Source organism: Exophiala spinifera (assembly GCF_000836115.1).
Source record: "Exophiala spinifera strain CBS 89968 unplaced genomic scaffold supercont1.12, whole genome shotgun sequence".
Lineage (NCBI taxonomy): Eukaryota > Fungi > Ascomycota > Eurotiomycetes > Chaetothyriales > Herpotrichiellaceae > Exophiala > Exophiala spinifera.
Window position 1 is genome coordinate 2,480 of NW_015622524.1, and position 23,067 is coordinate 25,546.

Genomic DNA, 23,067 nt, shown 5'->3' on the forward strand with positions numbered 1-23,067 from the left:
TGCTCGGTGGGTGTCGGAAGGAAAAGATGATAGCGAATGTTGTGTCTTGGAGAACCCTAGCTGCTAACCATGTTGAGGAATGAGACAGGATGGCAGCGGAGGGGGGTAGAGTAATGGATGATGGCCAGAATCCGAGCGGAAAATCTGCCGGGGCCTCTTTTGTTTTGGTTGTGCAACGTTCAGGGACTCTACCGACCGTCATCAGAAGAGCCCCGATTCAGTGACAACTGTGCCGTTGATACAGTACAGTACTACGATATTTTGCATACTCGAAATAACATCCATGGGCACTCCACAGACGCCGGTAAAGCTGAATCCATTTAATCCGAGAAGAGATTTTCAAACTCCAAAATGAATCCGTCATCAACACCTTCACCTCCGAGCATTCGCTCAATCCCTTGCTCAAAGCGTGGTAGAAAATTCCAAAGTCGAGGATTACTATCCTTGACCAGGTTAACCAACGTCTGAATATTATGTTTGTTAAGATTTTCGTAGCTGGGAACAAATAAGTACGTGCTTTCCGATAACAAGACTGGCGGCACACTCACAAAGCGGGCCTGATTGTGTAATCAGGATCCAGAGGACATGAAATCGTTCTTATAGGTCGCAGCATCCACAGCGGCCGTTCACGCTCGCAGATATCTTCGAAATGGTGTAGACAACTTCCTCGGTAATTGGCCTTCTGAAGACGACGCAGGGCTTTAGGGTCCTTGTCTTGCCCGGTACTTCTCAACATGTACTTGTAGGTACGTGTATCTGACCCCTGGCCCTTCTTGGCTGGCTCCGTTTGATCTGATATCTGCATCTCGACATCTTCGGATACGCCTTGCCTCGACTTGGTGCTAAGGATTCTCACTAGTGCACGATATGTGGAATTAATACACAGCGCCCCAAATTCTCGTGTCAGGCTCCCGAGCTTCGCATAGCCGCGGCTTCGGGTATACAGTTGAACCGCTACCTGTAGACCATCTTGGTCACGTCCTGGAGTGCTGGTATAGAGAGCTTCTGAAGTATGCCCAGGCGAGCTGATAGTGTCGTAGAGTCTTAAAGTGTTCTGAATGGTAGCGTTGGAAGGGGTACGACCGGAAAGGACATCTTGCCGGAGACTCCGACTACTGTTGTACAGCTGCATGGTCCTTTGAGTGTCACTGTGGACTCGAAGTGACTGGTCTTTCATAATATAGACCAGATCTCGGAAGTCCTCTAAGACCTCTTTACATCCCATGCAGGAGGCAATAAACTTTATCCTGATCTGAGGTGGCAGGTCTTTGAATTTCGGTTTCGTTTCCATCCAGGGACCAGGGCTGGGGCTGACTATCCCCCAAGATGAAGCACCGGTGGTACTGACATTGCCGGAAAGGGGCGAGGGAGCCTGGGGAGATTCCGTCCGTCGACCAGCCACAATCAATTGTATGTAACGTCTCCGCAGAGTGACGAAGTCGGTTGGTCCTGGGTCCGTGTGTCCCAAGATTTTGTCCGCTTCGTGGAGCAGAATGACACCGCAGTTATTGCCGTCATTGATTGAACCCTAAACGATTAGACGGAGTTGGTCAGATTGAGCGGAAGTAAAACTGTAGGAGAACTTGCCAAACTGCATCTCACCGTCCACCCACTGAGCTCTGGTGCGCCGGAAAGGATGAAAACAGCCACGGATATGGCCCTCTCACTCTCATGGTCATGCACCGTAAGTTGATGGTGAGTGAAATCCAAGCTCACGAGAAACCAATGGCTTGTCTCCTCGATATGAACGGGAACCAAAACCATCGAGGGTGTCTGCCACCTGCAGATTCTGGACGGGTTCTTCTGGATGTAGGCCGCATTGAAATCATGAGACTCTACGACGTGCACATCACGTCGGCCCATGGTCATGCGGTAGAGGCATTCCATCACTGCATCGTCATTTAGCCACTGGCCCGGTCGAAACGTATTCAACATGCGCTCAACCGCCTCTGGATTAGTGGTGATCCAAGGAATCGAATCACGGTTTCGGCGTCCAAGCTCAATCAGCCTATCGATATCATGGATCGTTTCTTCTTCTGGTAATTTTCGATCGAGCCTCGGAAACGTTACAGCCACGCATTGAGCCGTCTGAGCAGTGCTGGGAGGTGTATTGCATGAATGCCTGCTCTCTACAACTCCAGAGAAGAGTGGTGAGCTTGCCTGAGAAGAAGACATGGAGTTCATCGTAGTTTCTGCCACCTGTACATTCGGAGACATACCACTGCCAGAAGAGCGGTACTGTGTTGGGGGATCCGGATGGGAATGTGGTGTTCCTGACGGTTCTGAGGATGAAACGGACAGGGCCGGAAACAACGAGGGAGACGGTGGGAAGAGATCGGACGTCTCAGGGGCGGATTTCTCTAAACCAGATCCGATTTTGGTCTCCCCTTGCTCAGATAATGCAGGTTCATCGCTGTTAGCGACGAAGAGGTCACTCAAGCCACCCGTCGGGGAGTCTGTCGGTGACCCAGGGGAAAATGTCGGAAGCGGGGCCGGTCGACGGGTGTGCTTGCAGAAGAAGTCTGTATTGATGTAAAACTCCTCAGTCCTAGGTTGCCATGCATGTTCTGGGATTCTTCCGGCGACCGAACGCTGATTCCTCGGTGATGACACTGGCTGAGAGTATGCAGAGCCCCTTGCGTCGTCATCCGTATCGTCGTCAGAATCCTGGCCCATAGGTACGTCGGCCGGGGTCTCAGTCGGACTGGAGTCACTAGAAGGTGTCTGCAGATCGGGTTCTTGTGCAGGAGATGAATCGTCTTCGACGTCTTCCATCTCATCGTCCTCATTCTCACTTTCCACGGTAGTTTGAAGAGGTCGATTTGTAGGATGGCCTGAGGAAGCATTGTTTGCTTTGAGTTCCAGTTTGGCTGGAGACTCCTCACCGGAAGGAGATTCACCAGAAGGCGAACCAGGCGTTGACGAGACGACGACGGACTCCGACTGAGAGTCACTATCATGACCTGTAGTTGTGACTTCATCATCTTGGGGATCGATGATGTCTTCGTCCCATTCCTCCACAACTTCTAGTGGACGATATTCGCCGAGTTCCATAGCCCCGGCCGTGATGGGATTCGAACCACAATTGCGGTTGGACTTCCGGCAATGTCGATACATGGGTGAGGGAGACCAATCTGCTTCACAGTAGCTGATGCTCTCGACGACGTTGGTGCCGGTATTCCATGCCCACTGATAGCTCAGGTAATCCGTTCGCACGACCTCTCCGGGTCGCTGGAGGAAAATGTTAAAGCTGATCCCCCACTCGTACAGCACCGACGGCGGCACCAGGAGATTGCTATGACGGACAAACTGGCTACAGACTTGCGGAAGTTTCAGATTCTCCGCGAGCCGTCCCTCCAGGACGGAAGCTTGCCTCGGTGGGACGACGATCCAAAGGATTGGGTCGCCACTCCAAAGAATTGTAACAGATTGAAGATCCACCTCTTGTTTGTGCAGGAAGACGAAAGATGTTCCTAGGTTGACCCGAACATGACTCGAATGGATACCGGGGATGTGACTGTGAGTGGATAGAAGGCGCCGGCTGGTAGACAGAGGGGTCTTTGGAAGTCCCAAGGCAGCACGTCGGCGAGGATGCTGTGCCGAGCACGTTACATAGTCGAGAGAGCCAGATTTGACAGCCCTATACTTGGTTATGATATCTTCACATTTTTCAATTAGGATGGGCTCCTCGAAAGACTCCCACGAAGGATCCAATACTGTCGTTGTCCCTTGTACGGGGTCATTTGCATTGGTCCAGTCTGCTCTTGCCAGAGTTACTGTGCGGCCTTTGATGACAGGTCCTTGTTGTTTCAATCGTTGCTGATGAACCTCTCCAAACGACAAACGAGAGATATCCGGAAGCATTGAAACCGTAGGGCCATCGATGGAGAACTTCTCGTACCCTTTGTCCGAGTGAGGCCACGGTGGCCAGCGGCCAGGGTCCGACGGGAACTTGAGCATTGTTGAGTATCTTGAGGATAGAACCGCGAAGGCCTTGCGAGATGCACGATGGAGAGTCAAAGGTGCATTGGTTCCATGTGCCTCAAAATGTGCCAGGATTGCCTCGCAGGAAGAGAGACAAACAAGAGTACAGTCGAGGTGGCATGTCCAAGTCTAAGAAGAGCAACCCATGTACAGGACATACACTCATCTCATCTTCCTGACTGCAAGCAGAGTGGGGGGAAAGGCATCATGACTGGAGTCATGGAGCAGCGTCCTGATCAGGAGGGAAGTGTGTGAACCCATGTTCGTCTGGTTGTGTGACTGCTGCCCCCACAAGCATCACCACGCAGAGGGTGCATGTCGAGGGTGCAGGCAACGGCCATTTGAAGATGGTTGAGATCCCTTCTTCCGTGGCAAGGGCGAAGATTCTGGGGGCATGCCCGGGACAATTTGGTGTTAGAGTGGCCGACACAGCGGCCAACTGATTCATGAGGGAGACCAGCATATCGACGAACGGGTGGGTTACTGAAAGAGAGTCCAGTAATACAGTACTTCCCTGATGAAGGGCAAAGACGTGGTTGGAGATACTGTACCGCTGATGGAGTATGGCCCACGACAAAGTTGGTGATAGAGCAGCCGACACAGTGGCCAACTGATTCATGAGGGGCGGCGAGCATATCGATGAACGATTGGAGATTGAAAGAGAGTCCAATGATACAGCATTTCACTGATAAAATTCAAAGACACGAATGATTCTCGTTGGCCCTGGACTCGGCGATATTATAAGACATGGTTTGTATGGACTCAAGCTAGTCACTTTTTTCCCCGTTGGAACTTATTCGGCGTATCTCACGTAATATGCCTAGACAATGGAGCCGGGGTATTCATGCGGGTGTCTGGACCACATAATTTTCCGGACACTCCTGCATGTCGACAAGAGAGCAATACAGTACGATAGTGTTGAGCCGCAACTGAGGTTGGGGTGCCCTTCTGTGAACGTAGTCAAGAGCCGCCCAAATAGCCTTCCCGTAAGGGGCTTGGCACACTCGCGTTCCTTGCGGTTATGATAAATGATTGGTGGATGCTTTGATCCGCAGAATCAATAGTCCGGCACGTCAGTTCGTAGGTCGCGTGTATGTGCCACTCTGCTCCTACTCATCCAATGGTAGAGAACACGCTTACAGGGAGGCTTGTAGATCGACGCAGGCGAGGCGGATGCGACTATGCCACTTTCGGTAAAGGAGCAAGTGGCGGATGCATTATCGCTCGAAAAGGCCTAAGCAGATTCAAAAGGCCTATGGGGAAGCTCCGAGTTACGGGCCATTGCGCCATTGCGGCCGGGGAAGCTGTTGACAGTTTCGAATATTTTTTTTATTATTACGATCACCGATTTGAAAATCGAAGCTCGCTGCTTGACATCGGCACGTTATGCCGGTCGCCACTGGGCATAGGAGGGGCCTGCCTCAAGAGTTCAGGTTCCATGAAAAGAATATAAGCAGTCCCCGAATGCTGAAGGTGTGCTGTAACACGCCTTCAAAAGTACAATCAACCTAGGGGACTACGAGATGAATCAATGGTGCTACAACGGGCAAGTCGACGCGGGCCAACAGCCGATAGCCGAACCATATCCGTCGAGCTCGGACGCTTCTTCGTCCGCTAGTGCTTGGTGGCAGATTAACTATGATTTGAACCACTCTTGGTGTTGTCTGAGCACTCCTGCCATCTCCATCTGTCCAACCATCATGCCAGCCTCTGCAGCCGTCACAATCCCGATTGCTGTTGCCTTCAGACAGCCACCCCTCTCTGTCATTCTCGCTCCTGGCACATGGCTGCCACACACAAATTCCTCTGGTTGTTATTATCTGAACACTCAACCGTGTCTGTGTGGCTCCTCAGGGTATTCTGGGCTAGACCCCAGACTACCTCAGGATTTTGTTCCGACCATGGCCAATGATCCAATCCCCTTCTACCAGGAATACATGAGCTGGAGTGATCAATCGACGAGTGATTTCGCACTATGGGCAGACTCTACGGAGGAAGCTCATGAAAAAGACCTGTCAACAACATCGAACCGAATCGACGACGATGTGTCTAAACTACCGGAACATCAAGCACCCGAACATGACGATGATCTTATGAATTGGCAGGTTTAATCAGTCCGTCGGAGAGCAAAATGCAAGGATTCAGTGAATACGTGAACAACTCAGTGTATAGGAAGGATCTTACAGAAACCAATTCGAGCGACGTGTATGGTCATGTTCACAAATGCGGGTTCCTGTAGCATGGAGATCAACTATTGAAAGTCTATCCTAGATACTTCGACTATGAAAGCGCGAGTATGAAAGCCCAAGCACCCATATCCGACCAAATCCTCAAACGCCGGCACTCCTTTGTAGCAAACTATCCTTCATTCAGTTGAAAGTATAAGAGCAATTACGCCATTGAAGAATCCCAAACCATCCATACCAGCCGCTGATTTCATTTCAGTCGGAGAGTTGCAACACTTTCTGTTCCAACCGCGCAAGTTGAGCCATGATCGCAGCCATCAGATCGGAGTTCTCTGGAGGGGTGGACTCTAGTAGGCCTTTCGCGGCCTTTGAGCCTTTCCGTTTCCTGGGTTTCTGTTCTGGAATGAACAACTCTTCCGGGTCATCGGTTTCGAAAGCACGCAAATCCATCTCCCCTGGCCCATCTGAGCCTGGCATTACCTTGCCCCTGAGCCGAGCACGCCGCTCCGTCTTCCCTAGCCCATCTGAGCCTGACGTTACCTTGCCCCTGAGCCGAGCACGCAGCTCCGTCTTCCCTGGCCCATCTGAGCCTGACGTTAGCTGGCCCTTGACCGGAGGCGGCTCAATGAGGTGCGATGACGGGGCGAACACTTTGATTTCATCATCCGCATCCTTCTTACCAAGCATCTTCCTCAAGGCCGTTCGACTTAGGATGTCAGTCTCACCGTTCTTGAATTTAACTAAGCCGTAACCAGTGGCCGGCTCGGAGAGTGTCATACATTCCATCTTTTTCGTCGCAAACCCGAGGAGCTCTTCGAAGTTTGCCACGTCCTCGTAGGAATATTTTCGATCAGAATATCGAATGTCTTTTCGCTCTGACGCAGGCAAGTCAAAATAAGCATTTGTTGCACGGTGACCGACTTCCGTTCCCGAAAGTAGGATGACGGGGTTGTCCGATCCTCGCTGTTCGACCACAAATTGAACGCCGAACATAATTTCGACACCTGTCCTCCGATCTCTTCGACAGAAGGGTCGGTAGCCCAAGATTTTCTCACCGTCCTTCGTCAAGCCAGGTTCCCAATACGGTTTTTTGGCCATTGTGTTGGACTCTCCAGAGGGAACCTCTTCTACACCCGGGTTTGTGGACTGTGAAGGTTCGTTTGAGGATCCTGATTTGGTCCGGCTTGTCTTCTCTGACCGTGCCCTTGCAGAGCCAGTATGCTGTGGAGTTTCGTTAGAGGATCCTGATTTGGTGCCGCTTGCCTTCTCTGACCGTGCCCCCGATGGCCCACTGTTGCCATCTTTGCCCTTTCCTTTTCCTCCTCCTTCAGCAGCTTCGTACTCCTCGACCCTCTGGCGCCAATCATCGGGAATATTGAGTCTCCAACTTTCTGGGTAATGGTTGTTTCTACAGAGTTTCTTCAACTGCTTATCAAGTGAGACCAGCTGGTTGAATGCATCCTCATCTTTGGGGTTCTTCTTCAGGCGGGACTTCACGTGCGACATCTCCAATCCAATGGCGCGCAAGACCTCGGTTCGGATCAGGAAGCTCTCTTTATTGGGCAGACGGTCTCCTTCATTCTTTCCTCTGATCTTTTGGTTGAGTAGCTCAATTTCGTCCTGGCTGGACGAATCCTTATATTTCGCCAATAGCTTGTTCACGTGGGGCGTGGCTTGCTCATAAATCCTCAGTCTAAACTCATCCGGAACCTGCTCACCGTTATCGACATTGTCCTCGTCAGAGGAATCATCAGAGGAATCATCAGAGTCCGAATCATCGCCCCAAGCGTTAGGCCCAAATTCTTCACCGAATGTTCCGTCCTGGTTATTGTTGGCTTCATCAGCCTGGTTAGTTCGTAGTTTGGCGTCATACTCCCTTTTCTTCTGTGGATTGCTTAGGACTTCGTAGGCTGCGTTCACCCCTGGACGCACTGTTAGCCTAGTTTTTCTCTGGAGGAATATGCAGAGACGTAGCACTTACTCTGAAATGCCGTGGTGGTCTCTTTGTCAGCATTTTTATCGGGGTGAATCAACGTTGAGATTTTGAGGTAGTTCTTCCGGATATTGAAGTCAACCGTATGTGGAGGCAGGTCTAGCAGCTGATAAAGATCTGTGTCCTTACAGTTCAAGACACGGTTTACCTCCTCTCGTTGTTCTTTGGTATATTTTCTCCCGGTCTTTTTGTTAGAGGATTTCCCCCCCGGTTTTGCCCCTCCACCCGAACCTTCGTTGGCGGCTTTCACCCCAGTATCTGCCATAGGTACGTCGCCATCTGAGTCTGGCGTGGGGCTTGAGCCCTCAAGTGGGGGAAGAGGGGGATAGCCGACAGGGTTAGCTTGTTGATCTGTCTTGCCATTTTCTCCATGTGCTTTACTGGCCTCACCATCACCAAGTGCTTTATGCTGCTGCGGATTGTTACTAGGCGCACTGTTTCCAGAGCTCATTTTTGGGGGAGTTTGCCTCGGGGTGATGTGGTGCTTTGATGACAAAAGTTGCAACAGTATAGTCAACGACAGCAAAACGGAGCAAGCTTGAACTAGGAGTGACTCAAAAGATTCTCAAGCCAGAGAGTTGAAGTAGGGTAGATGTGTTGGAAGAGGAAAGAACAGGTGCAGACTGAGAGTACACTCCTTTTAAAGGGCAGAGGCGTCCTATGCCATAGGTAAGAATAGCAACAGACGGGTCTATTTTTACTTTTGCTAAATTTAGATACTTTGAGATACAGTATAAGACTACTCGCTGAGTTTCCTTCCATTCAGATTCGTCAGAAAACAGCTCTTCTCCGAGAACATTTTGCCAAACATTACCACACTTCACAATATGAGGCTACCAACATTTGTACCCAAAGGACAAGCTGCCAATGCAACGCTCAACTTGGACTCTCCCGAGATTGATATTAACATTGGGGGAAATTCCTCCGTGTTCACCGTCAACGTCACCATCAAAGATGAAGGGAACATAGACACATCTTTGACCCCGAGAATCCCTTCTGCCGACGGACCTCTCCCAACTCTGCTGAGTACTGTACCGACATCATCAGTCACACCGACCTTGAGAAGTTCCATGTCAATGTCAATCAACTCCAGTGGGTTGCTCGCAACGACAGTTCCGGCTACGAGTGCGTTCATACCGTCTTTGTCAACATCTGCTATGAAAAGTACCCCTACACACCTCGAGCCATTTACAACCATACCAGCACTCGCCACTCATGGAGTCGATGGAAGCTCATTGACAAATACATCGTCTGGGGCATCCGTTCCTCTTATCATAGTTATCCTTCGTACTCTATTTGGTTAGGGTGACCAGACACAAACTCGGTAACTATCATGTCACGGTTGTGTACGTGGCGTCAGAAGGAATGGACCATGATGCCGGTCCTGAGATTTAGGTGGTCCAGGATTATCAATGCCGTTAGCTGAGTCTACTGTATAGAAGCAAGGATAGCCTGTTTAGAACTAGGTAGAATGTCACGGTGGATGTTGTATCACTATCCCGCCGATCTCTCTCCCATTAGTTAACCTTCACCTGTAACTTTTGCTCTCACACACAACCCTGGGGTTCACAAACGGACCAAGAACCTCAATGTCAAGATCCATTATCAACGAAGCATTCTGGAACAAGGTTCCATTGACATTCGCTGCATCCCCACAACGCTCGGATGGACTCACCAAATCACTCGGTCCTACTGATGAACTTCATTCGCCTCATAGGCATGGAAGGCGAGATCCATCAGCCAGGTTTGAAAACCAAAGTCGTAATATGACAGAGGCGCTCTTTTCACCTTTTTTGGTCCTTGTAAATGTTTTAAGTGGTTTTACGGAGGCCCAGCCGGTTGAGCTAAGCTCAGCCTCGCCATACCAATGGTATATCGATGCTGAGGGGAATGTGGTGATATGAGGCTCAACAACTATCATGATACTGTGAAAGTCTCATGGAATCCGTGTTTGGAAGTTGTAACGTAAGGAAGCTTTTAGAATGTCAGTTCGATGTGTATATACAGTACTTCTACTTCCTCGGTAGTCACCAGACTGCTAAAAACTCCGGGTATGCCGTCTCAATTTTCTCTATCAAAAGCCCACCAAAGTCAACATCCAACACGAGATTCAAAGTTTCCGGTTCACTCTATTACAAGCAAGAGTCATACTGTAGCCTATGAATGGCCCCGACATTCATTGGCACATTCATTATCGATTTCCAAATACCCTCAGATGATCTCCACCTCCATGCAAGATGTGTAAGTTTCATTCAATATAGCCGGGGGGGTTCCAGGATTCCCAGGTACGATGCTTGGCCAATCCCACACCCAATAGAGTGTGAGAAGGGTCCCGTTGGCAAACGGGATACCGGTTTCATCGTTCAGCTCGATGGTGGTTCCACACCATCGGTTGGGTGCCTCGGTGATTGATGGTCCTGGACCGAATGTATTGCTTCGGGTGGTGGCGATTTCACTGTGGCCAGTAGGATCAAACTGAAAACACCGACCGTCATCGAATGGTGTGCTCGTCAAGAGCAGGCCACGTTGGTCACCTCCAGTCTTATCAGCGGTCCACTGGCCATGAATAGCGGTAAATTTGTCATCATCCCGAGCTTGGGTGGTGGCGTACACCGAGACTTGGCCTGGTGTGGGTTTATTCGGAGGAACGTCTGGCTGGGTGATGTGGCCATTTTCCAGGTATCGCAGAAGTACACTACTACCTTGCGGGGCCATCAAGACAGATCCTCCACTTTGATTACCTTGCGTCTGAGTCAACTTGCACATTAGATCTGAGTCTTGAAAAGTTAATGCTGGAGCTTGGGGAAGCAGATACGTGTTGTCTCCATCGACAAATCCAGGTGTGGTCCTCGGTACTGATTATTCTCCGTCAGCGTGCATTCCAACGGCTCTGACTTGGTGAAAGTCTCTTACCGTAGCCGCGAATGAAGCCGGGATCACCCACAGGTTGACCATCTTGGTCCACCAGAGACAATTGCTCAATCCAGGTGTGGCAATTGACCAGGGTTAAGGAACAAAGTAGCAAGCCTATGCCAGCCAAGAGAGTCATTTTTACTTTTGCTGTCCTTCGAATGACCGTATGGGCCCTTGCCATTCACGTTATATACTCTGCTGCGATACAATGGTCGCGAGAGATTCTAAAAATAGAGTCACCTTTGCATCAAACATAGGACAGTTATTATTAGAATAGTCTATCATTGTGTGCGAATCGCATCTCTGGATCAGATGAACTTCGGAGAAAAGGCATCGCAGGCAGTAATCCAGACTACACCACACGGAATCTGGCTTGCGCTCATGAGGGGAGCTTTATATCGGCTACCCATTGGGAGATCATCAAGTCCCTGGGGCAATGTACGATTTGGATAGCATGTCCTTGACCCTGGCTCGCCGACCAGACATTTTCAAATGGACAATGTTTCACTCGGGCACGGACGAACAGTAGGTGGACCATGGGAAAGGCGGGCTCGGGCGGAAGTGATGCTATTGTGCGGCATTGACTGGGCTGGGGGATGGGGTGAGTAGACTAAGTGGACTTAGTTGGAACCCGAGGGACCGCCGATCCCTAATGCGCTCGTAGTGGCTGATGATCCGACCACTTGTGCTCGGCGTTAACAGCTGGCACTCTAATGGACTGCTTAGCGCCGCATAGAATAATTGCACATGACAACTGAAACTAGTATATATTATTGACCGTCGAACTTCAAACTCCATCCAACCATTTATCGACTGTTCCTCGACATCTCATTTCTGCCGGCATGGAGGACAACCTAGACGAAATATCCGCTCAAGGCTCCTCCTCAGTGGCTTATCGGCCCCAAGGCAAACGCATTCGAGTCATACAGCAGTTTGTAGAAACAATTCTTGAGGATGACACAGCTTCTGAACCACCACGCCAGCCTTCTGAGCAAGATGAAGAAGTACACCTGTACGATTTCATCGGTGCTGTAGGCATCCAGAAGGATCGTCGAGGGAAGAAGTCAGTGCGGTATCACGTCAAATGGAAAGGTTATGGTATCAAGGCTATGACGTGGGAGCCGGAGGGCCATATTTTTGAAGGAGATTTGCTGAAGTTATGGTCAAAGTATGGTCGGATCTACGTCCGCAACAGAAAGGGCCGGCAGGTAATCAGGCATTGTAAGCAGCAACTCCATCATTATGATCCAACAGAAGTCCACGGAAGCAAAGCTCCGGAAACGGCTCAGGCCCACCACGTCACACCACCGGGATCGCCGGAGAACATCGAAGAGCCTTGTGAGCAGAATGTTGAACGAGATGGTGGCGGCGATGGTCTTTTTCTTTCCCAAAATCCTAAAGCACCAGCAGAATTGGATGGTGGCGATGGTGATGATTTGCCTCGATGTACTCCGCCGACCTCGCCTACGTCTCGTCACTCCCCTGCACCTCCACAACAAGGCTTTGCTCGGCTCCGTGATGCACATCAACATCCATTGGAAAGCATTCCTCAACTCGAGGTTCTTGAGACGTCTCAGGGGCTATTGAACGAAGAGGTTACGCCCTCGAGCCAATCAGACATTCATGAGATCAACCCTACGGAGACGATCGGCCCAGCGTCTGTGGTTAGCAATGTGTCTGTACAACATGCAAGCATCTCGCACGATAAGGCGAGAAGGAAAAAGTGGTTCACTCGCACCACAACCGGCTGCCTCTCCTGTCGCAGAAGAAGAGTGAAATGCGACGAACATCGCCCGTCATGTGAGTAATTACCTGCTCCTCTAGCATAATAAGGCGCCATCACAAGTCAGGTTCATCTACTCACATGCTCTCAGGTGTTAATTGTGTTCGTCGGAAGTTGCCTTGTGAAGGATACGATTCAGGTCCTCAATGGATGAAACCCCAGCCTACCACTATGGACCCCATGGGACGGGATCTCGGCGTGATGGACATGACTATGCTTGGAATGGCCCAACATTCCGAGAGCCATGGTCGGATATCAAGCCATTTTCTCCCTAACAAGTGTCTGAGCCACTCCGACGAGTATCACAAGAAGCCAAGATACCTTCCAAGTCTAGCAGAGCTGGATTGGGCGACATTGGGAAAGTATGGTCATGCAGAATGGCCTCTGAAACCCAAAGACGCCCACGGACAGCAAAGCTCCTTATTGACGGAGGATACTCCGAGACCTATACAGTGTTCAAATCTCCGCCCTATCTCATACTACACTCGCGCCTTGTCAATCTATACGGGCCCTCCACTGCCGGTCGAACCGTCTGTACTATATGGCAGTGACATTGCCCAACAATCGCGACTTGGAGACTTGCCCAGCCCACTTCGGCGCATTACCGAACTATACGACCTTTCTTCAGCCGGTCGAGCCCTCTTCACCAACCGTGAGTGACATTCCCTGATCACCCCTTTTGGATTCTCCAACCGTTTTCGGTACAAGTTCAGTGGCTTCGCCGTTTTGGATTTGAAAGAACGTGGCTCACTGCTTCTGGAGTTTTGCTTTCTGGTGTCTCCCTCTAGCACGGCACATTTCCGTGAGCACCCCTGACATATTTGAGTGTACCAGCTTTTGTGCCGCTACTGCAGAGGCAACACCGACGGAAGGAATGAGGGCTACGAGATACATTGAATGTGCGTCCCGAAGAAGTACCACCAGTAGCAGAGATACAGAATACATAGCGTCACCGCAGACACTCGCAGATCACATAGAGCACGACGAGGCTGCCTCCTTTCGAGGCTCAGCCTTGCAGGTGGGAGGGTCGCGACCGTAGTCGGCACACCTGCCTCTTTGGTATCAGTCGTCACGGGTTCGCATGCGGCCTCCGGTCAGGCCAGTTGGTAAATATAAGTTATACATAACTTAGTTTATATCCAGTTACAGGACAGTACAAATTATGTGTACATGGAACAAGGATGGTGCCAGGTATTGCATCCGAACTGGCTGCCGCTTGGTCTCATTCGAGTCTTCAAGAGTACATTATTGATATCGACTAAACGCTATATACGTAAATGTATGTGTTTGCCATGAGACCGAGTATACTGACGCCCAGAAGCATATAGAATACACCATGAAGTCCACCAACATAGGCGTGCAATATTTTTTGCAGCATCGTATCTGTATTGTCGAGAAGAGTGAGCTCATAGATAAAAGCCTCAGCATCTTTGGCAATGGATGTTGAAACGCCTGCTTTGGACAGAACATGCGCCATAACATTTTGAAACACGTTTCCCCCAACTGTCACACCGACACACATTCCAAGGCTGCGAAAGAATGTATACATACTGGCCCCTGAAGCAGAGCTGCTTGGGTCGGTCGTTGCCTGGACATGATAGTTTAGAGCACTCAAAAGGCACCCATTACCAATTCCAATGATCAGTAGGATCAGAATCCATACCGTCGGTCCGGTATCCTCTTCGAAGAGGAGAAGAAGGCCCGAGCCCAGAATTGTTAGAATCCAACCCATGCCGAGGATCCATTTATAGTGACCTGTGCGGGTGATGACTTGGGATGTGATGGCGGCTCCCGGTAGTAATGAACATGAAAGGGGCAGAACACAGGCACTCGACACCATCGGAGTTTGTTGCTGGGCAGAGGCAAAGTAGAGCGGGACGTAGTATAAGAGACAGAATAGCTAGTATATGTTTCAGTCTTCCAGCATTTTCGTGAGGCATTTGCACTTACAATAAGACCCTGTAAGAAGGAACAGAAGTATAGCGCAATTCTTGAAGCTGTATTGAACAAGGAGGGTCGGAAGATAGGGAACTTTGGGAAGTTATGTTCCCAGATACCGAATAGAAGCGTTCCGCAAAACCCAAGTGTGACGCTGGATATAGTCCATTTACTGGTCCATGGAAAAGTCACCCCTCCCCAAGATAGTCCAAGGAGAACGCTGGTTAAACTTGTGAAAAATATCGCTCCGCCTGCCCAGTCTACCTTTGACCAGGAGCATTGCGCCGTTGGTCGAAAAGAAGGAATTGTGAACGGTATGACGACCAGCGCTAGTCCACAGATAGGCAGATTTATCCAGAATATCCAGTGAAAGGTGGAGGTCGTTGTCAAGACACTACCGAGGAATGGCCCAACAACACTTCCGACGGCCCAGGTGGTCAGAACAATAGAAAACCATTTAGGTCGCTCTCTCAAAGGAACGAGTCGAGCAAATATGATTTGGACCAGCGTGATGATGCCGCCACCGCCCAAACCTTGTAAAGATCGCCCAGCAAGCAGAGGAATGAAGTCCCGGCTCAGGGCACAGATGATTGAGCCTGCAGCAAACGCACTGACAGAAAACCAGATCATTCTCATATGGATGCCTAATCGCTCGGATATCGTCGAGATAAAGGGCTGTGCAATCGCGGAAGTCATGAGGTAGGAGGTGCCAGTCCAGAATGCATAGATCGTGGTGCCATGTAGCTGGCGAGTAATGAGCTAGATATGTCAGTCAGTACACACTGTGGCAGAGCCATAACAACTTCCCAAGTACCGTACCGGAAGAACAGTTACCAAAATTGTAGAGTCAATGGCAGCGAGGAAGGATAGGAGCGCGAGAACCATCATGCAAGCAATATCTCCAGCTGATGGTCTCCAAATGGCAGTGGCAGATGAACGTGATACCATCTTTCGGCGGGATAGTTACATAGGAATTATCTTGGAGATGTATTGTACGTTACTGCAGCTTCGGTAGTCCTTATTATAGGCTTTAGGCGGTCTTTCTGGTTGCAAAACTTACATACAATCCACTTTTTTCAGCCAATTAGGAAACTTGACGTCAACAGGTGCATCACATAGCATTGTGCGGTCTCACACTCTGTGTCCGACTTGCAGCATCATCCAATTACGTGATATACAGAGAATATGTCTTCACGCCCGAGGCTTCTGAGCAATAGTAGTACAGAGAGCTACGGCCACCAATCCTCCTTCGACGACAAAGTTGCAGACCTCGTCAAAAGCTCGTTCAAATCCGCCCACGCGATCGGGGCAGTGACGAAGATGATCGCGTATCTCTGACAATGCTAGTAGAACATTGCTGGTCTCATGCTTGAGAAGGGCGCCCTGTGGTTGAGTTCTGCTGCTTTCCACCCGTGTAAAGCCCGTCTCTTTCAGCAAGTCCGGTAAGTGACCTAGCCATCCCAATGACTGGACGACTCGTGGCATTTCGCAGCCAATCGAAACAGGTAAGGTTTGATTAGCCTCTCTTGCATAGGTGAGGATGTAGGGCGGCGCAATGTCAAGCCACTGAAGCCATCCACCTTCGCGTAGCATGAGCTTCAAGTTGGCGAGGACTCGATCATAGTCCCTACGGCCTAGACCACCCGCTAACAATCGAATGTTGATGATATCAAATACCCCAATGTACTTTCTCTCCACTGGAGCGAGGACGTTGAAGGTGTCGAAAGTGCAGTTGCGGGGCCATATGTCATCGGGTGGAAATAGTTCTGACGAGCTGTCCAGCCCAACAACCTGACAGTTGCTGGATTGTGACAATTCGATGGTCCATATACCGTTTCCACATCCAATGTCCGCAATTACCAACGGACGTCCCGGGTCTCCTGTCTCGCCAATTGCAATACGAGAGTCAAGTAAGGATGCCGTCCTCCGACAAATGAGGAGGTGTTGGGCAGTCAACCTGGATGAGGCGTTGAAGTTGCGGGATAGGAGATAGCCATCTCTAGAGGTAGACATGTTATATCGCACCTTGATAGTTGCTATCAGGCAACGTTGACACAACAAGACAATGTGAAGTAGGCCGGGGTTTTGACTGCAGACTGCGGTAATATAGCTGCGGTCAGCACCGTGGTCGACAGGGTGGGTACCGGACCGCGACAGTTTCATTAGATTTCGAGAAGGGCGTGGAATGCTGCAATTAATGGTGTCCGACCCAGTTCATACGCGGTACTGATGGCTTCATGCGTGAGATGCACGTATAGATTTATCTGGGGCTATTTCTGGGACCCAGTGAAAGTGCTTCTGGAGCAGGGGGTGTGGCCACAGAGGCCTCCTACGCTCAATATGACAAATACTCTCACAAGGACTATTATCCCTCCATCTGGTGGATCTCGTATTGATTTGGAATTCAGCTGGTGATCGAGAGATCCACAAGCAGATCCGACCGAGCAGCGGGCAGTATACAGTCCAGTGATGGCGGTTAATGACCTCGTACTATATTATTGCTTTGCCCTTCAGCTACCACTATATTAACTGACGCCGAACATGGTGACTCCGACCACTTTCCCCAAGGTCATATCAAGATCTCAGTCCTCGAAGGGCAGAACCAGGAAAGCTGCTCAACTGGACAAGAACACCATCGTTCGCTTCGACGACCTTTCGGAAGAAGGCAAAAAGGCCGCTTTGGAGAAGTCTCATCGATACAACACCGAGCAATCCGTACCCTCCCCGTCTCAGAAGTCAAACCCAACCCAGTCCGAGACACCTCGTCATTCTCGATTGCAGAGCTTGGGGGATCGCAGACCCTACATCATGGCATTTTTTGGACTCGGCTTCATTGTTTTGGCTGTCCTTGCCTCCTTGGCACTGGCCGTGGACAAGGACAAAGACCCGAGTCTTGTCGCCAAGCTCCGGCTTGCCAATACGAATCTGGATCGATTGAAACTCCTTCCCAAGGACGAGGACTGGGTTTTCGATTTTACCAAGCAGGATAAATACACCTTTTCGCCCGGTGGAGTGATCAATGCCAACGCGGCGACCTTCCCTGCAACTGTCGGCCTCGGTTTGACGCTGGTAAGCTCTCAGATGGATGACGACATCGTGGTCGACCTCGTGTCTGATGGAATATACAGGCAGTGCTTAATCTCGGTCCTTGCGCGATGCTTCCGCCTCACCTTCATCCACGCGGAGCCAATTTTGTGGTAGCGATCTCAGGCACCACTCAAACCTACATGATCAATGAAAATGGCGCTCGAACGGTTCAAGCCACTCTCCGGTCTGGTCAGATGACCATCTTTCCAGAAGGGTCCATCCATACAATGATGAACGTTGGGTGTGACAACGCCCAGCTCATCTCGGCCTTGAATAGCGACGACACCGGCACTCTGAATGTGGCTAACTCCTTCTTTAGTCTTCCTCAGAATATCTCCGGTACCATCATGGGCGGAGGAGTCAACGTCAGTGATATCGAAGGAAAGGTGCCGGATCCAGGGACTGGGGCTAACTCCGGCCCGCATGAATGTCTGGCCGTATGTGCTGCAAGGGCAAACGGCACCCGAGGCCTTGGCTAAACTCGACTAGATTCTCTAAGATCAGGAACGGGGGCGTCATTAACGACCCAGGACGGACTTCATATTGCCGCAACGGTGGAACAAACGCTTTCGATTTTGTTCAGTTGGACAGCATTTCACAAAGAGAGAAGAACGACAAGAGGTTTGGCTGGCAGAGTAGTGTATCATGTAAGGACAAGGACAAGGCACAGACAGCCCAATATATATTACTCTGCAGCTTATTCCTCGTTAAATCCTTTTCATCCTTCCAGTGCAGGCCACAGCCCACCATGTCATTAAGCGCTCGACACCTACCATGATTCCGACACCTTCCCGTACTGTACCTGGTTGAAGCCTTCATCACACTTTTGTAACTTCAGTCAGGCTGTGACGAACATGATCTATTCGGACTGTGTGGAACTATAACTATCACCAAGACATATCAACAACACAACTTATCCTCACTCCACCCTCGTAATCCAATGGAGGACAACGATAATATGCCATATCTCGAGTCGGACGAATCGAACTTGAATGAGAATCGTACAGGCGAAGCGTCAGGCCGGTTTGGCCGGTTTGGCCAATTTGGTGGGCAATATGTTCCAGAAGCACTGAAAGAGTCCTTGATCGAACTTGACGAAGCATTCGTACAAGCCACCAAGGACCCCGATTTCTGGAAGGAATGGAGGAATTTATCCCCGTACATGGGTCGACCTTCACCGCTTTATCACGCCAATAGACTCAGTCAACACGTGGGCGGTGCACAGATATACCTCAAGCGAGAAGATCTCAACCATACGGGAAGCTCGGCCATCAACAATGCCCTGGGTCAGGCCTTGTTGGCTCGAAGGCTAGGAAAAAGGCGTGTGATCACGCAGACGGGATCCGGACAGCACGGTGTTGCAATGGCCGCTATATGTTCGAAGCTCACGCTTGAATGCACTGTCTACATGGGTGTTACAGATGCGCGACGACAAAGCGTGAATGTGGTTGACATGAAAATCCTGGGCGCAGAAGTCGTGGTCGTCGGCAGATGTGCTGGCGCGCTGCGCGATGCCATGAACGAAGCTTTAAGAGCCAGCATTCACGACCTGGATAGGTCTTTCTACGCGACGGGATCCAGCATTGGACCTCACCCATACCCGATCATGGTGCGCACGTTTCAGAGCTTAATCGGGCAAGAGACTAAAGATCAAATGAAAGACCTCATTGGTCGCTTGCCTTGTGCAGTGGTCGCTTGTGTCGGAGCATCTAACTGTGTTGGCATGTTCTTTCCGTTCAGGTCGGATTCGGACGTGAATCTCATCGGCGTCGAAGCTGCAGGCCATGGCATCGACACGAACAAGCACTCTGCGGCCTTGGGCAATGGTGCGGTCGGCGTCTACCACGGTACGATGACATACCTCATGCAGGATGAGCATGGGCAAATCAACACTTCGTCTTCGATCGCGGCAGGGCTGAACTGTCCGGCAGTGGGACCGGAGTTGGCACACTGGAAAGACAGTGCCAGGGCTAGCTTCGTCACGGTCACAGACGCGCAGGCGCTTGTCGCCTTCCAAACAATAGCACAACTAGAAGGGATCCTTCCTTCTTTGGAAACGAGTCATGCTATATGGGCCGGCATGAAGATGGCTAGCACCATGAAACTGGAGGAGACGTTAGTCATATGTCTCGACGGGAAAGGGGATAAGGATTTGGAGATCGTGGCTGATAGATTGCGATACTGAAAGCAGACCAAAATTATCGAACTGTCTAGTGAGCCTGGCTTAGTACAGCACACCTAAAGTCCCAAGGAAAATGGTATAGTGTGCTCCCAGTCAGAAGGTCCTCTCGAACCACGCCGAAACGAGCATAACAGATAATCATGCAACTTGCGTTTCGATAGATCGAATCTGCTCGACGTGTTCAAAGGGTCCGGACCCCAGTAGGAGCCAAAATCTCCAAGTTGATCGACTGTTCCATAGGAAATAGCTGCATTCCGTCGAATCCACAGCCGATAACTTGAGCAGTTCTTGCGACGGGAGTCTTTAATATCTGGTCCCACATAGTCCAGTACTTCACAAAAATCCTTGATATCGATAAATGGAAGCCCTTTGAAGATTTCAATGTCTTGTGTGCAATTACTGAAACGGTCGCAGCGGTCCTGTATGATGCCATTCCATCCCAAACTCCCATTGTAGGCGGCCGTGACCAAATCTCGTATCATTGCGTGACCCTGGCTTAGAATGGGCAGGTCTCCATTAGCTTGTGATAAGTAACGTAAAGCTCGTAGACCAGCAAGTTGGTTGTAAGTAAACAGAGTCCTCACGGTCGCATCACAAAGTACACTTGGCCGTTCATCAGGTGAGGCTTGTACGAAGCGAGGGCGTTTCTCGTCCATGTACAAGGAGTCATTGGTGAGGAGTTGAGATTGTTCCATTCCCTGAAGACACTCCAAAGCTCGCCGTATAAAGTCGGGGTCATCAAAGTCAACGAGTTGAGCACGACTTTTCGGCCACCCAAAGACGGGTCGAAACAGCTTCCATGCCAGTCGGAAGTATTGAAGACTCACTTCTGTGATGTCGTAGGGGCAGGGTCGACTTAAAGATAGGTTGAAAATTTGAGCATTATTAGCGTTGTAGAGGTGGTTCCTAATGCTGTTCTTATACACCTTGGAGAGAGTGAGTGAGGGCCACGGTGAACCTCCACACACGAACTGTCCACTCGGCACCACCACCACAGATATCCGGGCACCATGCGTCTTTGACAGCATCGTGAAGGAAGGTGGCCCGAAAGGTGAGTCGCCCGCGTACGTTTGGATGCGGTCGGATGATAGAAGAGTTCGGAAATCTTTTCTCGTGCTGGTCCAGATATCGGATGATCTCCAGGGGAATAAAGGTGGTCCATCCAAAATCGTCGTAACCTTGTGTAAGATACGTATTTTCGCCATCGTCACCGGCCGAGTCCACCTTGCTAACTTCCGCTGCAGTAGGCCATGGATGTGACTCGCTGCGTCTCTTGCACTCAAAAACTGTGGACGGGTTATGGAGAAAAGACTCCTGCTGTGAAGCTTCGAGGGTAGCCTGAAAACACGCTTTTAGGTCCGGTGTCGTATGAGTTGACTGTAAAGGCGGAAGGCTCGCGCGGCCGGTAAGTCTTTGTCGATTCTTTTCAAACGCTGGCCTTTAGGGCGGGCTCTCTACTCTTCTTGCCATTCTCCTTGGATTTTTCTGCGTGCTGTTTTTTGGCTGTTGGTACGAGGCGGCCAAAGCGGTGGTGCTTCTCAGACATGACTGCTTACTTTACGAGCCGGCCGGCGAGTTCGTTCCAGTTGAAATTGTTGTAACAGGCTTGATTGTTATAACTAACTGGGCACCTAGGTGTTTTTTATATAGGGCAGGTAGCTATAGTTGCCTGCGGCTGCCTATTAGGCAGCTGCACGTGATCTGGGATTTCAACTGTTCCTTCAATGCCTGCATAGCCTGGGATCCAGTGTAGCTGGAGGTTTATTCGTTGGTCTCGAAATGTCGAAATTCGTCAACCTTGCCAATAAAGATACGCACTACCTACATACCTACCCATGAGTCTAGGTGTAAATGACACTATGATCCGGCCCAGCTGCGTTTTTTTGCTCTTGTCTGGTTTCACTACGCTCGCCCTCTAGCTTCCCTCCATAGCCTATCCTCCCCTCCGTCATTAAGTACAACAATATACCCAAACCTCGCGCCTTGGACGTCGGTGTCGTAGACATGATACCGAGGAAAGCGATACCTCCACGGACAATAGCGGTTTGTGCACATGTCGTGGTGCTTCAACCAGCCCCAGTTCCACCAACGATTGGTGTAGAGCGCTTTAGATGACAAAAAGGAGCAGTCGTACAGGATGTTCTGGGACCATTTCATTTTTATTGTTCACAAAAGGGGGAGGATGTCTCAAAGATTCTGTTGATAATTAGAGATCCTAGTAGGTAGGTAGGTAGGTAGGTAGGTAGGTACTTGTAGTTTGCAGGTGCGGTTTGGTTGGTAGTGGGGCTGATGCTTTGTATGTCTACTTCAGAGAGAGATTAATTCTATCGTCGCGACTTATATAAGCGGGTGTCTATGCGTGTTTGTGTGTACAGTACAGAATCGCTATTGCCGTCATATGAACATAACCCTGCTCCCAAATGCAATATTTGGATACAGTAGCGTTCTTCCTTATGCTCTGAAAGTAACACGGCTCCCCACTTTGCTGTATTAAGGGGCTAGGTGGCTCCCTTTGACGATGAAGAGGGAAGTGGATCCAAATGTTTCGGATATGGTCCTTTGATACGGAGCTATGTAGCGGACGTATGGTCTTCTGTGCTGGTCTCATCTATTTTCATCACCGGTTTTCTAAACTGAGCCCCGAAGTAAGTTGTATTGTGCTCCCAGGACCACCAAACTGCACATGCTGAATGCTACGACATCTTTTCCCTTTCCTAACACTGTTCGTAGCCTTCGATTTTGCATCTCCATCGCCAATGTGCTCCTAGTAAGTGATACAACGTGCGAGCTTGGAGAATATCTTTTCTTCTCCCACTCTTCCTGACCTGTTTGTAGCTTTCGAATGCCCAGTCGTGCAGTTGATTATGACTTTTAACCGTGTCCAGAATTGCTTTGACATAATCGTGTACATTGTTTCCTCCACTTGTTAGTTTTCGGCCTCTCTCTCGTAAGTGCTTTAGGATAATGAAGTTTGCCGTCCCACCCTGTTTCAGTTCTTGGG

General features: G+C 50.1%; 10 protein-coding genes across 10 annotated transcripts; 4 read left to right on the top strand and 6 right to left on the bottom strand.

The window, feature by feature from the left end:
- Positions 1 to 320: 320 nt before the first annotated feature.
- PV08_12001 (uncharacterized protein) lies at positions 321 to 3,864 on the bottom strand (the record flags this gene model as incomplete). The annotated part of the gene is made up of 3 exons (XM_016386308.1): positions 321 to 495; positions 549 to 1,528; positions 1,603 to 3,864. 3 exons carry the CDS (start codon positions 3,862 to 3,864, stop codon positions 321 to 323), a joined length of 3,417 nt encoding a protein of 1,138 aa, XP_016229933.1.
- Positions 3,865 to 5,684: 1,820 nt separating this feature from the next.
- PV08_12002 (uncharacterized protein) lies at positions 5,685 to 6,095 on the top strand (the record flags this gene model as incomplete). Its single annotated transcript, XM_016386309.1, has 1 exon — positions 5,685 to 6,095. The coding sequence occupies one exon, from the start codon at positions 5,685 to 5,687 to the stop codon at positions 6,093 to 6,095; it is 411 nt and encodes a 136-aa protein (XP_016229934.1).
- A 330-nt stretch (positions 6,096 to 6,425) lies between these two features.
- PV08_12003 (uncharacterized protein) lies at positions 6,426 to 8,614 on the bottom strand (the record flags this gene model as incomplete). The annotated part of the gene is made up of 2 exons (XM_016386310.1): positions 6,426 to 8,092; positions 8,152 to 8,614. 2 exons carry the CDS (start codon positions 8,612 to 8,614, stop codon positions 6,426 to 6,428), a joined length of 2,130 nt encoding a protein of 709 aa, XP_016229935.1.
- A 1,760-nt stretch (positions 8,615 to 10,374) lies between these two features.
- On the bottom strand, positions 10,375 to 11,212 carry PV08_12004 (uncharacterized protein; the record flags this gene model as incomplete). The annotated part of the gene is made up of 2 exons (XM_016386311.1): positions 10,375 to 11,018; positions 11,077 to 11,212. 2 exons carry the CDS (start codon positions 11,210 to 11,212, stop codon positions 10,375 to 10,377), a joined length of 780 nt encoding a protein of 259 aa, XP_016229936.1.
- Positions 11,213 to 11,918: 706 nt separating this feature from the next.
- On the top strand, positions 11,919 to 13,519 carry PV08_12005 (uncharacterized protein; the record flags this gene model as incomplete). Its single annotated transcript, XM_016386312.1, has 2 exons — positions 11,919 to 12,876; positions 12,951 to 13,519. 2 exons carry the CDS (start codon positions 11,919 to 11,921, stop codon positions 13,517 to 13,519), a joined length of 1,527 nt encoding a protein of 508 aa, XP_016229937.1.
- Positions 13,520 to 14,117: 598 nt separating this feature from the next.
- PV08_12006 (uncharacterized protein) lies at positions 14,118 to 15,745 on the bottom strand (the record flags this gene model as incomplete). The annotated part of the gene is made up of 3 exons (XM_016386313.1): positions 14,118 to 14,759; positions 14,810 to 15,556; positions 15,632 to 15,745. The coding sequence occupies 3 exons, from the start codon at positions 15,743 to 15,745 to the stop codon at positions 14,118 to 14,120; spliced, it is 1,503 nt and encodes a 500-aa protein (XP_016229938.1).
- A 243-nt stretch (positions 15,746 to 15,988) lies between these two features.
- PV08_12007 (uncharacterized protein) lies at positions 15,989 to 16,810 on the bottom strand (the record flags this gene model as incomplete). The annotated part of the gene is made up of 1 exon (XM_016386314.1): positions 15,989 to 16,810. The coding sequence occupies one exon, from the start codon at positions 16,808 to 16,810 to the stop codon at positions 15,989 to 15,991; it is 822 nt and encodes a 273-aa protein (XP_016229939.1).
- A 528-nt stretch (positions 16,811 to 17,338) lies between these two features.
- PV08_12008 (uncharacterized protein) lies at positions 17,339 to 18,363 on the top strand (the record flags this gene model as incomplete). The annotated part of the gene is made up of 2 exons (XM_016386315.1): positions 17,339 to 17,866; positions 17,926 to 18,363. The coding sequence occupies 2 exons, from the start codon at positions 17,339 to 17,341 to the stop codon at positions 18,361 to 18,363; spliced, it is 966 nt and encodes a 321-aa protein (XP_016229940.1).
- Positions 18,364 to 18,842: 479 nt separating this feature from the next.
- Positions 18,843 to 20,069, top strand: PV08_12009 (tryptophan synthase, beta subunit; the record flags this gene model as incomplete). The annotated part of the gene is made up of 1 exon (XM_016386316.1): positions 18,843 to 20,069. One exon carries the CDS (start codon positions 18,843 to 18,845, stop codon positions 20,067 to 20,069), a length of 1,227 nt encoding a protein of 408 aa, XP_016229941.1.
- A 53-nt stretch (positions 20,070 to 20,122) lies between these two features.
- Positions 20,123 to 21,271, bottom strand: PV08_12010 (uncharacterized protein; the record flags this gene model as incomplete). Its single annotated transcript, XM_016386317.1, has 1 exon — positions 20,123 to 21,271. One exon carries the CDS (start codon positions 21,269 to 21,271, stop codon positions 20,123 to 20,125), a length of 1,149 nt encoding a protein of 382 aa, XP_016229942.1.
- Positions 21,272 to 23,067: the final 1,796 nt, after the last annotated feature.